The sequence below is a fragment of the Myxocyprinus asiaticus genome, chromosome 12 (assembly GCF_019703515.2).
Source record: "Myxocyprinus asiaticus isolate MX2 ecotype Aquarium Trade chromosome 12, UBuf_Myxa_2, whole genome shotgun sequence".
Taxonomy (NCBI): Eukaryota; Metazoa; Chordata; class Actinopteri; order Cypriniformes; family Catostomidae; genus Myxocyprinus; species Myxocyprinus asiaticus.
The window spans coordinates 27,739,409-27,753,104 of NC_059355.1; the positions used below are offsets into that span (position 1 = coordinate 27,739,409).

General features: G+C 38.0%; 1 protein-coding gene across 9 annotated transcripts in view; it reads right to left on the reverse strand.

The window, feature by feature from the left end:
* Positions 1–13,696, reverse strand: part of LOC127449398 (SH3-containing GRB2-like protein 3-interacting protein 1) — a 102,519-nt gene that overhangs the window by 42,158 nt on the left and 46,665 nt on the right. For 7 of the 9 annotated variants that reach the window (XM_051712798.1, XM_051712803.1, XM_051712802.1 and 4 more), the window contains 6 exons: positions 10,712–10,775; positions 9,788–9,812; positions 9,254–9,274; positions 9,013–9,075; positions 8,224–8,281; positions 7,800–7,978 (listed from right to left, as the gene is read on the reverse strand). In XM_051712798.1, coding sequence (XP_051568758.1) covers positions 7,800–7,978; positions 8,224–8,281; positions 9,013–9,075; positions 9,254–9,274; positions 9,788–9,812; positions 10,712–10,775 — 410 coding nt within the window. The remainder of the gene's footprint in view (positions 1–7,799; positions 7,979–8,223; positions 8,282–9,012; positions 9,076–9,253; positions 9,275–9,787; positions 9,813–10,711; positions 10,776–13,696) is intronic. The other 2 variants (XM_051712806.1, XM_051712799.1) reach the window with 1 other exon arrangement.

Consider the following 13,696-nt stretch of genomic DNA (forward strand, 5'->3'; position numbering starts at 1 on the left):
TTTAAAGTGTGTGAACATGTTGAAATGTATGTTACATATTATTTATTATGTTGCCTGTATTGCAGGCAGAAAATAAATGAGTAAATTACTGTATGCTTGCTCTTGAGTCACTTAAATAATAATATATAAATATTTTGGCATACTTTTGACGTTCCGTGCTGAAAAAGAAATCGTCAAATTAATTAATGACTACTCTCCTGAATAACATAAAATGGGTGTCATTTTAAAAAATGTATAATGCATATAAGCAATATAACCAACTCTTACCAGGTGCTTTTTTAATTTGTTGTCAAATTAGAAGTGTTCCGTTTCCATAACTTATGAAATATGATTATTTACTGAATACATACTGTCAAATCATCATGCCGATCGGAAAGTTAGCCAGTAGAGTACAAAACATATTATTTCACTCACGTATCAAATTAATATCAAGTAAAGGCCCCTGAGAAAAAAGCTTTTAGAGTTTATAAGCTGTAAACAGATATCTTTTGTTGCATTTCGCTTCATGAAACAAACAGAATAATAATAATAAAAAACAAAAAAACAGAAGATGCTCCCGACTGAGACAATTGCTTTAATGGTCACGAGTCCAAATACAATGTGATATGATGCATAGATAATAATCTTCGATAAAACGCAACGCTACCTCAGATATCCTTGTTATCATCCTGGGGGATGGTCTCTGGTTAAAGTGGACCAATCACAGCTGTTGTGGTCTGCATCGACGCGCAGTTAAATTTTTGAAGAGGTACATGTCAGGCTACGCCTTAACCACCGTAGCTACGCGTTGCCTACGCCGCAGATTCGACGCAGAAGTATAAATCGGCCTTGAGTACTGTGTACTATAAAGGGATTTAAAAGATGACATATTAAAGTTATACACCCAAATGAACTAAGTAATTGTCAATTGTCAACATATAATATTTGAGGATGGTCAAAGCCATTGGTCACATACGCATGTTGGAGAACAGCTCAGAATTGTGTAGCCAAACATTACACTTCTGAACCAAATTCAGAATTAGAATTGAACAGCAAGGACAACAAAGTTAATTTTCTGTTGACAAGGACTCCATTCTTGGACATCCATTCCTGCTCACTTCAATTCAACGTTATTCTATTCCTCTTTTATTCTGTTTTTCTCTTCCACATGGTTGGATTAAGTCCAGGAGTTCAGTCTGATGAATGAGTAGGGCTCGTGAGATATAAGTGATTAGGATGATGCACCAGCAACAAAGTCTAATCCTATAGGCTCTTGGCCATGGTGTCACCACCAATCAGAGTCAAGTGTGGATAAGCAGGAAGAGTGACATGCAACCAAAAGCTTTAAAGACCCCATGAAATCACTTGACAAGCACAGATTTCCTTCCTGTGTTGATGTTTTTTCTTACTGAAACAGGAAGTTGGGCCGGAACATATCAATGGTCTTATCCCTTTTTTTAACAGCCAATAGCCTTTAGTTTACGTTACGGCCATGAACAATGATTTGATATTGCTCAACAAAGACAGAGGAAGAGGGTGCATTTTCATTTGAGAATATTTTATTGGACATAAATCTGTATACACCTGTAAGTGCAAGATAAATATGTATATTTTAAATGCATGTTTCTGCCTACACTTAATTTTGTCTTCTATTAGGAGTGTGCTAGCATATAAATGGCCTCATAGCTATAACAGACACAGACCATAAAACTCCAATTGTGATTTCATTGGCTCTTTAATAGAAGAGCTGGACTGATGACTAAGATAGCCCACTCATTCAAATAATAAACAATACTGTTCAAATTGAAACATGCAAGAAACATGCATAAAATCTGGATGCAACAGGACATGATCAAAATTCGTAGTTCACCTGCTGTAAAGACCACGCATGAACAGCACATCATACAGTGTCTATAGGAGTGTCCACATTTACAGAGATGCATGCTGTTACTGTAAATAAGCTGATGAGAGCTCAGCTCATGGTGGGCCTGTCTCAGTTTCCCTCAGGCTCCACACACCAAACTAACCCTAAATCAGCTCTTAATGGTATATTAAACACCAGGCATGCTACCTACACCATGCCAAAATAGAAATGTGAGAGGATGGCACTTCAAAAGAGGAAGACCAAGTATAAATAGCTTACCGGACTATTCCTCTATAAACATCCAGCATCAGAGTGAGGATACAAAGAGAGAGACAGAGGAAGCATGATCTACATTAGTAGAGGTCTGGTAAGCATGCACAATTGCAGGACGACAGTATGTGATGAGCACTTCTACAAACCCAGACTACAGTGTGATGCAACACTGAACGAATCTGCTTTGTCAATTGTTAATCACATCAAGATCTCTATGAGTGACCCAAATTATTGGCTCATCATTGAATCCTTGTCATTCGAGTGAGTGCTTCCACAGGCTACTAAATATCAAAGCACTATTCTTGAGATAAGGGACCAAACATGTCTTACAACTTCATATTTAAAAAAAAAAAAAAAATCCTGAATAAATCAGATAATGTCATTGTCAGCTATAACTCTGAGTACCCCTTTTCCACTACCTGCTCATGGTGGATGCAACGGCAGGACACATAGTCTGGTAAGTTTTATATTTTTTACATATTTTAAACAAACAATTTGGGTAATAGAGGCAGCTTTAACGGAGGACAAAACCTAAATGGCTCCAGTGTACAACACATGGTTAAGAAATGGTAAAATGGAAAAATATAAAATTTTGTTAACTCTGTCAGAATTTTCAGAATAGTGTGAAAAAAAAAAAATGTATTTTATCACTTAACTCCTTTACTGAACACTATTATTAGATAATTAAAGAGACTTTACACTCTTGTTGGATGGATCAAATTAAAATAGTATGCATCTTATTATTCTGACAGAGTTGACACAAATGACTGCAAGTTATGAAGTGAATAAATGCCAGTTTTCAGTAAAAAAGCATTTTTATAAAAACCTGTTCCCTTACATGGTTCGTTAGCCGATACCTTTGTCTACAAATGTATCCATTTCACATTAATTTAGCATAAAAAATAATAATAGTAAAAAACTCAGCGAAAGATCAACCACACATTCCCATAATGTATTAAAGGGATATAAAAAAAAAACAACACACAAAAGAAAAAAAACATTCTTTCATAATTTACTCACCGTCATTTCATTCTGATATCAAAACCTGTATACTTTGCTTCTTCCATGTAACACAAAATAAGATATACTGCAGAACATCCAGAGTGCTCTTTTCCAAACCAGGTCACACTTCAATGACCTTGAAGTGTGACTTGAGAGATACAGTACAGCGAAAGGTGAAATAATGACTTATGGGTTTCCCATATCTTTTGACCAATGATTTTCAATGACTTTGCCAGTAATTTGTGATAACAGATTAAGATTTTTTAATAATCATTTAATATACTCACAAAGAGCTTTTTCTAGCTGATTTTTAAGGAGAGCATAACTAAAAAATGCTAATCACTTAGAAATGCCTATGACTGGGGGCCTGGGTAGCTCAGTGGTAAAGACGCTGGCTACCACCCCTGGAGTTCGCTATTTCGAAACCCAGGGCGTGCTGAGTGACTCCAGCCAGGTCTCCTAAGCAACCAAATTGGCCCGGTTGCTAGGGAGGGTAGAGTCACATGGGGTAACCTCCTCGTGATCGCTATAATGTGGTTCGTTCTCGGTGGGGCACGTGGTGAGTTGGGCGTGGTTGCCGCGGTGGATGGCGTGAAGCCTCCACACGCGCTATGTCTCCGTGGCAACGCGCTCAACAAGCCGCGTGAGAAGATGCGCGGGTTGATGATCTCAGACGCGGAGGCAACTGGGATTCGTCCTACGCCACCCGGACTGAGGTGAATCACTACGCGACCACGAGGACTTAAAAGCACATTGGGAATTAGGCATTCCAAATTGGGAGAAAAAAAAAAAATGCCTATGACTTCACATTACTTTGAGGTTTTATTAAATTCCATACATTTTTTTAAATCTGTTATTTTGCCATGTTTTCCATGACCCTGCACTTAAATTTAGGTCTTTTCCTCACACAAATCTATCGTATGGTTTCAGAAGACTTGGAATATAGAGCACAAGTCTTATGGACGACTTTTATTGTGCTTTTTTGGAGCTTGACAGCCCTAGTCCCCAATATGAAAAAGAGCACTCTGGAAATTGTATATCTGCAGTAAGGGTCTAGAAAGTATAACGGGTTTGGAATGACATGAGGGCAAGTAAATAATTTAGAGGGGAAAAAAAAAAAAAAAAGTAATTTTAGAATATTTCTTTACTAACGCATTAGAAGAAATGTGTGGTTGATCTTTGTCCATGGGGGTCCTAACTAACACTTTAATGAATAAAACTAGCTTTTTCAAACTAAAAGCAACAACAACACACGCTAGTGCAGCTATACGAACTGCCACACAGCGTGAAATTAAGACCATAGAATCGTCAAACAGGCCCTGAGCACTTGCCGGATTTTTTTTAACTCTTGTTGGATGACTGCCCATATACAAGAGGCTTAATAAAGAAGCAAGCCTTTTCAATAAAACATGAACATCAGCTGGAACCCAGCACCTGGCTGAGAAGTGTGCTAATAAGATCCCACATGCTACTGTGTTCTGCTTGCACTCCACTGTAATACCATTACATTTATCTCTCACTGTGTTCTGGCTGGATGCATGTACCTGACTAGTGATACTGGTAATATCTCAGCTCTGACTACATTAGACAAGTACAATAAATAATACAACAAGCTGTAAAGAGAGAGAGAGCAAAATCTCTATTGTACAGTTTCTGTCATTCAACCTTTGCTCTCACTTTCTTTCTGAAGAGTATTCATTGGTAATCCACCACCATGGTTACACACGTCTGCACAGGTTGCCATGTTACAGGTTATGCATGTGACTGATGTTTAATTCATGAGTAAGGAATGCCAGACATTCCAGCATACTGGACAAAGTGTATTTCAGTCACTGAGGTTACAAGACTGCTTAACATTAGCAGGAAAGCTTAATCTGTGAAATGTTTCAATGCGGATTCCACAACATGCAGTTTCCAATCAATATGCAAGCACAGTTTAAAGGGTAAGATGGGTCAAAGTTTGAATATTTAGGGGTGGTCCCTATAAGGCAAGTCAGTTCACTTGGCGGCCATATTCATAATGCCTACTTTCCTGGCATGCAAGTACAGCTCCAATACTTGAATGGGGAAAGACCAAAAATCTCCAAAAGTGTTGGTCAAGATTACGTTCCAATAACATTTCAAATCCGGAATAAAAGCTGACAACAATGGTATTGTAAATTGTGCTTCTTTAGCTCAAAATCACACAACTAAACTGTATTGTGTGACTTTTAAGGCTGGTCAAGCAAGCACACATGCACATTCTAGAGTATGTACACATACAGGCTATTGGGTCTTCAAACTGTGGCTCTATTGAGCATTGTAATGCCTCTATGAAAAAGGTGTTTGGCTCTTTTAACTGTAGGCGGGACTACAGCCACAATATTAGTGCTACAATTTCTCCAATGCAAATATATACGTGATCCATCCCTTTCCATTATAATTTCTCTGATATGGTTTAGCATTTATTGAACATTTAGAGAGAGCAATTCATAGAATGGTCGTGCAGATTAAACTCTACTTCGGGAATACGAGCTAATGAAAATCCCAGAAAAGATTATTACATTTTGTTAGATAAAGACCAATCTGAGAGCTGAATTATTTCAAGAATAAGGCAGTACATGATAAACTCTGTTACAGTAGCTTAGGTAGGTGGTCCTGAGTTATAGTTCTTGAAGTAAGATTGATCAACAAGGCACATTTAAAAGGTTTCGAAGGCACATTGACAGTTATTTGTGTGTGTGTGTGTGTGTGTGTGTGTGTGTGTGTGTGTGTGTGAATAATTTAGAGTGCAACTTCTTCATGTGACACTCTGGCCTGGATGCCTGTGCTCTGTACGTACTGCACCATGGAGTCAAGCTATTGTGCCCAGTTTCCAAGCTGAATTATTAAGAGAGAGCTGAGTGACGCTTCAGAGCGAGTATGTACCTGAAACTCCTACTCACTCTGACTGAGAGAGGCCTCATCTACTACATACCTCATCTGAACGACCTATTTTAGTCAAACTTCAGCTGAAATCACTGGCAAAAAGTTCTCAAAATTTAATAATTCAGTTCTGAGAGAATGCAGAATCTTACCGGAGAACATTATCAAAGGGCCCTACAATGGAAACCAGAAGTTCTCAAGATATTCTCTGTTGTGGGAAAATGAATATCAGATTATTTTGTAAAATTTGAGGATTGTTTTGGAAAAGGTTATTAACAAAAGCTTCATCTGCAATGTTCTGTACCATATTCTAATCAAGGTTGTAGAGGCTTTAGAAAACTGCAAATTGTAAATCAAATAAACAGACACCAAAAAGTAACAGAGTACTACCTTTTTTTTAGGACTTGTACAATGGTATTCCCCATGGGAATATATAAAGAGACTGCAACTTTTCTTGGACATACCTTGGAGTACCAAGTAAATACCATGGTACAGTGTATGAACTGCAGTACCATAGTATATATCAAAGTTCCATGGTACTACCATCTGATACCATCACTGTCCCATAGTACCATCATAGTATTTTCTTGTTTTTTTTTTTTTTTTAAGTACCTTGGATTATCATGTAAATACCATTGAACATTATTAGCACAATCATTTAGTACCATGTTATTTAGCAAACAACCTTTATTACCATTTAATACCATCACAGTACCATGGTAAAAAAAAATTTATTTTTTTTTTTTTTTTTTTTTTAGTAGGGTCTGTGTTGATAACCCAGCAGTGAATGGCATGATAAAAATAACCAGGTGATTTCCACAAAGAAATACCTGAGTGCTGTATGTAGACCATGCATTTTTCTTCAAATACATTTACACTAACACGCCCTAGGGATTAATCTTAAGCACACTAAAATAGCTCTAAGTAATAAGGTTACACAAATATGTATAGGCTGTCAGAACTAAAAAGAAAAGGTTGTTTAGTGAAACAGGAGGTAGGAGTTTTTGGGCAGTAAAAATGTTAGGCAGCTTCATTTGAACTGTTCACGCTGCTCTCTCCAGAACCAACCCCCACAGTGTGATAGCCTGATATCAACCACAGAATAAGCCAGAATAACAATGTAGGAGGTCTGAACTCCTACAGGCAAGGCTCCATGAAAAACAAGCCATTTGTGACTACTGGCTACATACCGGCTTGTGGCTTTTGTCACCATGTTGCTTTATAATTGAGTTGACAAGGAAGTTAAAAATTAACCCAAAGTACTTGGTCCACTACATGGAGTAATAATATCTACACCAGAGCAACAGGCTGTTTCCTCTAATAACTGCCAGAGACACTAAGTGTCCATGATTGGGAGAAAATGTATCTCAGATCACTTTATGCAGTTAGTGAGTGCTACAGTCAACATAAACCAGACAAAGCGCATATGATCTTGTCTTAACATAAAAATGCATAAAACTATGTGACAGCCACAGTATTGTATATCGTTGGACGTGGTACCATTGTAATACCATGATATTCTCTAAGTACCATGGAGTACCCATGTAAATACTGTGGCATATGAATATGGTAATAATAATTAGGTATCATGGTATATATCAAAGTACTGTGGTTTTACTTATACAACCAATGGTACAGTCTTTTTAGAACGTCCATAGATTGTACAAATACTATTAACACATACAGCATAATTGCGTAATGTCACATTAAAGAGTGAAAGTTGAGAGGAAATGACATCATGAGCTAGGAATGCATGGGTAACATTGGCTGGACTCACCAGAGGCGAGGGAGACAAAGCTATGTTGCCTACGGAGGCTTTTAATTCATCTACCGAGGGCGCTGCAATGCTAGCGTCTGCCGGCAGGGGTTTGATCTTGATCTTAAACTTTTTTCGGTGGTCCTCCTCTTCTTCAGACTCACTAGAGGAAAAAAAGCGAGTCTTCTCTTTTTGGGCTGGTGGAGGGATGTTAAGGAGTCAGTTGTCATGGTTGGAACACTCACTAAATAATGTTGCCAGTGCATTGTTTCATTAAAAGAGTAATCAGCTAATTGAAGGAAAACAAACAATTAGATGGGAAAAGAAATTATCACTACACCATAAAGTAATTCTGACATAGACAATAGCAATGAATAATAATTGTAATGACAAACAGTAGCTTAATTGTACAAAAAATCTCTTTAGTTTCTTAGTTGAAGGATATCGCCCTCTTCTTCATCTGGTCTTATGCTATATCCTTCTTCATCTACCTCAGGAGAATTCTGCAAAAGATAAGTACTGGTGTCAGTCTTTATTATAAAGGCAATGGCTGGTATAATTCAATTCAAATTCAAATGAAGTTCAAAATAAACAGTTAGTAGTCCTAAAACCCAGAAGAGAATCAGCATTTTCGAGTAATGGGCTTCCTTAGGAATTTCTAATGGGCTGTTAAAAAAGTGGTTTTCGATGTCTGAGTAAAATAAGATCTGAGGTAAACATTACTTGATGAGACTTCCATGTTTTGTTCTATAACATAAATTACGTGCAGTCATACCTCAAATGAGAATTTTCATATAGCTGCTTTTTTTTTTTTTTTTTTTTATGTAAGTTGCTAACAAGTTATTAAAAAAGGACTACAACTATCACAAGGATGCAAGTTTACATTCTTGGCAAATCAGACAACGGTTGTAGTCCTCATGTAGCCTCCTGTTAGCAATTTGCGTTTAAAAAAAAAAAAGGTGTTTGAGGTATGACTGTGTTGTAGAACAAAACATCAAAGTGTCTTCAAGTAATGTTTACAACAGGTCTTATTCGAAAACCACTATTTTAAAAAGCCCATTCGAAAATCCTAAGGCAGCCCAATACTCAAAAATGCTGATTCTCTTCTGGGTTTTAAGAAACATCTATTCTCAAAACCCATTGGAATTTCCAGAGAGAATGCACAACAAATTGCACACATTGGTGGTTTTAGCTGTCACATGAGTATGATCAGGCTCTTAAAACATGTACTTACATATCTCTCCCAATCAATCTCCCCATAGAAGCCATTTGGAGCCCCATTGGACTTTTTCTGTGGCTGAGCAAATCAAAACAGAACTTTAGTAACATCACTCAGACTCAGTGATATTCAGATTAGATGAGTCTGGCCTATTTAGAGGTGCCACTGGGGGAATCTACAGGTGCTTAAAATTCAGTATCACAGGTCTAGTGTTAGACTTCCAGCTACATGACTATGCTGTCTCTACGATCAGTACCGATTCAGTCTCTTGAAGTTCCTGTGACACGGTCATCCATCAAACAGAAAATAAAGACATCATATAAATTATTGCAGTTTTCCACCATTAGATTTAAAAAAAATAAATAAAAAAAAGCTTCTAGCAGGGTTCCCACAAATTTTGACTGATGAATTTCCATGACTTTTCCAGTCATTTGTGACTGGAAAGTAATTATTTTTTAAATCACTTTATATATATTGCACTCACAATGAGCAGTTTCTAGCCGATTAAACTTTTAGGGCCACGATAAATAGAAAAATCTACATTTGCTATAGGTAAATGGTCTATGACTTTTCCAGGCCTGGAAATCACTCATTTAAAATTCCCTGATATTTCCAAGTTTTCCATGACTGTGGGAACCCTGTTCAAGGCTTCCCATGAAAAAAAAAAAAAAAACTTATTTACCTCAATAATGATTGAATGTGTGATGCATTAAAGCAAACATTCATTCAAATTCCAAAATACAAATCAAAGTAAATTTTGCTCTTGAAAAGACAGTTATGAGGTACTTACTCCACCATCTCTGTCTGGTGACCCCCTAAAAGATAGTAAAAAAAAAAAAAAAAAAAAAAAAAAAAAAAGAGACAGAGAGGTCTTTAAAATCCACTTAACATGCAAGCCTCTCTCTCTCTCTCAACTCAAGTACAGAAGCAATTAGCCAGGCTTTGCTCTGAGGCACAGAAACACAGGTGTGCTGAGCCCTAAACAGTCACATGCTCTCAAAATAGGCATCATATATTCATCTGTGCCATTCTCTTCATACTCTGAAGCAATAAAGTAAGATTTAGGTTTATTTTTCTTACTCCAATGGCAAATTGATATTTCTTGATTTAGGCACAAATGCCACTAAATTTTGTAAGATTTGCACTTGAAAAATAAAAATTTATTTTACTAATGGGGTAAAACAAAAACAACAACAAAAAACAAAAACAACTAATTTTAAGATGTATTCTTTGAAAACAAATCTTTTTATCATTTTAAACACACAAATTATACACAATTTTGCTTCTAAAGTATATGTATCTTGTTTTAAGGATGTTGAGATATTTTTACTTAAAAAAAAAAAAAAAAAAAAAAAAAGACAAATACAGAATAATAATGTATTTTATTATTATTTAAAAAAAAAAAATTTGCATTGCATTGCGAGAACTCAGTGAGATTGGCCTACTTCTGGACAACAGAGAAAAAGCAGGTTTGAGCAGATTACAGAAGAAATTCATCAAATGATCTATCAGAATAAGTCTGCTGTGATATTAAGTTTATGTTTTCTATGTAAAGGGAGAACTGCATGGTAAGATGTAACTAAAGGACTTTTTGGTAGGTATTTTCAAAGATCTGCGGAAGCCTGTTGGACATAATTTGATGTGTGTAGAAACACTAATATTACTACTTTGTTAATTACTGGTACTGTATATGAAATTGTTACATTAAACTTACGTTGAGTCAGTGTCCTTCTCTTTCTTTCGTATCCCGAAGGCCTTCCTGGTGCGTTTTTTCAATCCTGTGGTGTAGGGAGAGATTGTTAGTGGTTTGACTTGATATAGCTCACACATACTGTCACAAAAACACCCAACATAGCCTCAGAGACCATCTGTTGTATCTACAAACTGTTTGTTTGTGCATGTATAGTATGTGTGTATGAATGTAGGTGGATGTTTGTAAAGAGAGAATGTTCAAAATGGTTAATACCCAAAAATATTCCCAAATGATATTTGAGGGAAAAAAAAAGACCAGAATCCACAGAGCGGCAGTGCCAACTGAATATTTGTTGCACAAATGCTGCATAATGTGTCAGATTTTTTCACAACAGTAATATTTCAGTAACTACCATATAAGATTTTCAGTTAAGTCTAATTGTATAAATGCTTGTTTTGAAAATGAAATTATTCATAATTGTTTTATTGCTTAGATTTAGATAAAAGTAATTAAATATCATAATACATTTACAGTGATTTACAGATATGTTGTTGATAGTATATTTCCAAACAAGGTTGTTTTTTTGAATCGACTTTATAAAAAAAAAAAAAAAATCTGGTTACAGTAAGGCACTTACAATATAAGTGAATGGGGCCAATTCATAAACATTAAAATGCTCACCATTTCAAAAGTATAGCCACAAGACGAAAACAATGTGTGTTAACATGATTTTAGTCTGAAAAAAAATCACTTACTAACCTTTTCTGTGTAAAGTTTTATTCAATTTTACAACTTTGTATGACAACGTAATGTCGTAAACCCCAAAACAATCGTAAAAGTAATGATTTAAACAACTTTACAGCTAAAATAATAAAGTATTAACATAAAAACGAATGTAAATGGTTTTATAAATTTATAAGCTTCACATTTCTTCTTTTAAACCCCCCAAAAACATGCCTATTCCCTTCCATTGCAAGTGCCTTACTGTGATGAATGGTTGCTGAGATGAGACAGGAGACGTAGGATCTGTGCAGGCTTTAATAAAAATGATGACAGTCAAACAACAAATGGGAACTCAAAACAACAAACAAGAACTGACAAAGGAGGAACTAAACTAGAGGGTATTTATACATACAAAAGCTAATGGGGAAATGAACAACGGGTGAGAACAATCAGGAACAGATGGAATTGATGAGGGCAGTGCATACTGGGAAATGTAGTCTGGGAAAACACTTCCAAATAAAAGTCCTAGGAAACATGAGGGAGACAGACTGTGACAACCCCCCCTTTAAGGGGCAACTCCTGGCACCCTAAAGATGGCTGTGGAGGGCAGGAAGATACTGGTGAGGAAGGGGACCTGGAAGATGACCAGGTAGCCAGGGAGGAGACCCCAGGGTAAGGATTGGGTCCGGAGGTCTGGGGGGGCTGCCTCAGGGTAGAGACTGGGTCAGGAGGTCTGGGAGATGGCCTCAGGGCAGGGACTGGGTCAGGAGGCCTGGGAGCCGGCCGCTGGAGCACGCCGGGGCGTGCAGAGCTGCTGTAAGAGAAGTCACTGGGAGGGCGGCTGAAACCACTGGAGGAGAAGTCACTGGGGGAGCGGGCGGAGCCGCTGGAAGACTCTGAGGGCGGAGCCAAGAGAGGCTCGATGAAGGCGGGTGGAGCCAGGAGAGGCTCAACGAAGGCGGACAGCGACTGGGGAACGACCTCTGCGGTCGTGCGCACGGGCAGCGACTGGGGAACGACCTCCGCAGTCGTGCGCACGGGCAGCGACTGGGGAACGACCTCCGCGGTCGTGCGCACGGGCAGCGACTGGGGAGAAGGTGTCCTTTTCCTTCTTTTCCGGACAACTGGGAGTGTAGTTACGGGAGCGGGCGAGGCCACAGGAATTGGCTCTGCGACGGTTGAGGCTACAGGCATGAGTGCTGGCTCGTTGGCCATGGCAGGCTTGGAGCAAGGAGCTGTGGATGCAGGTTTTGGCCCAGGGTTCCCGCCATAATCCAATGTGAAAGGGGAACCGCAAAGTTCCAGAGCCTTCTCAACATATTCACCAAGTGTCCAGTGAGGATCAGCCGGAGGCATCAGTTCCTTCAGTGCACTATTCAGACTGGTCTGGAAGAAAACCACCAAAGAGTGGTCTGGAGAGTGCACTAAATTCGCTAGTTCTAAGAACCCACAGGCGTGATCCTCAACTGGACAGTCCTCTTGCTTGAGAAGCAGGATACGGACAGTCGCTAGATCCATGTTGGGTCAGTTCTTCTGTGACAAATGGTTGCTGAGATATACAGGAGACATAGGATCTATGTGCAGGCTTTAATAAAAATGATGACAGTCAAACAGCAAACGGAATCTCAAAACAACAACAAACAAGAACTGACAAAGAAGGAAGGAACTAAACTAGAGGGTATTTATACATACAAAATCTAATGAGGAAATGGAAAACAGGTGAGAACAATCAGGAACAAATGGCAGTGATGAGGGCAGTGCATACTGGGAAATGTAGTTTGGGAAAACACTTCAAAATAAGAGTCCTAGGAAACATGAAGGAGACAGACTGTGACACTTACTGTAAATGTTTTATTATTAATTTATTTTAAAAGGAGGGTCAAGTTCTTTCTTGTGTTAATCAACACTATGCCACAAATGTTGTCAATTAAGCTTAACTTTTATTGAACCAGGAATATTCATTTAAAACTCAAAACTGTTTCTTTTTTCCTTAACAGTGAAAATGTTTTTTTTTTTTTTTTTGGTAGCTAAGATTTAAAGGTATTTGTCTATACAGAAACTAACTTTGAAAAATAACCCCACCCTGGAAAAACATTCACTCAGGCCCAGGTCTCCCTTATAATTTAAACAGTCAAAACAACCTAGCACCCAATTTAAATACCCAGAAAGTCATATGGATAAGACTGTGCAGCAGGGGCTTGTCGGCACCTCAGCTATGGGGCCTGAAGTGCTTTGAGTCAGGCATCGATCCAGTCAAGCCTCTGCAGTGACAGAGAGCTCCAA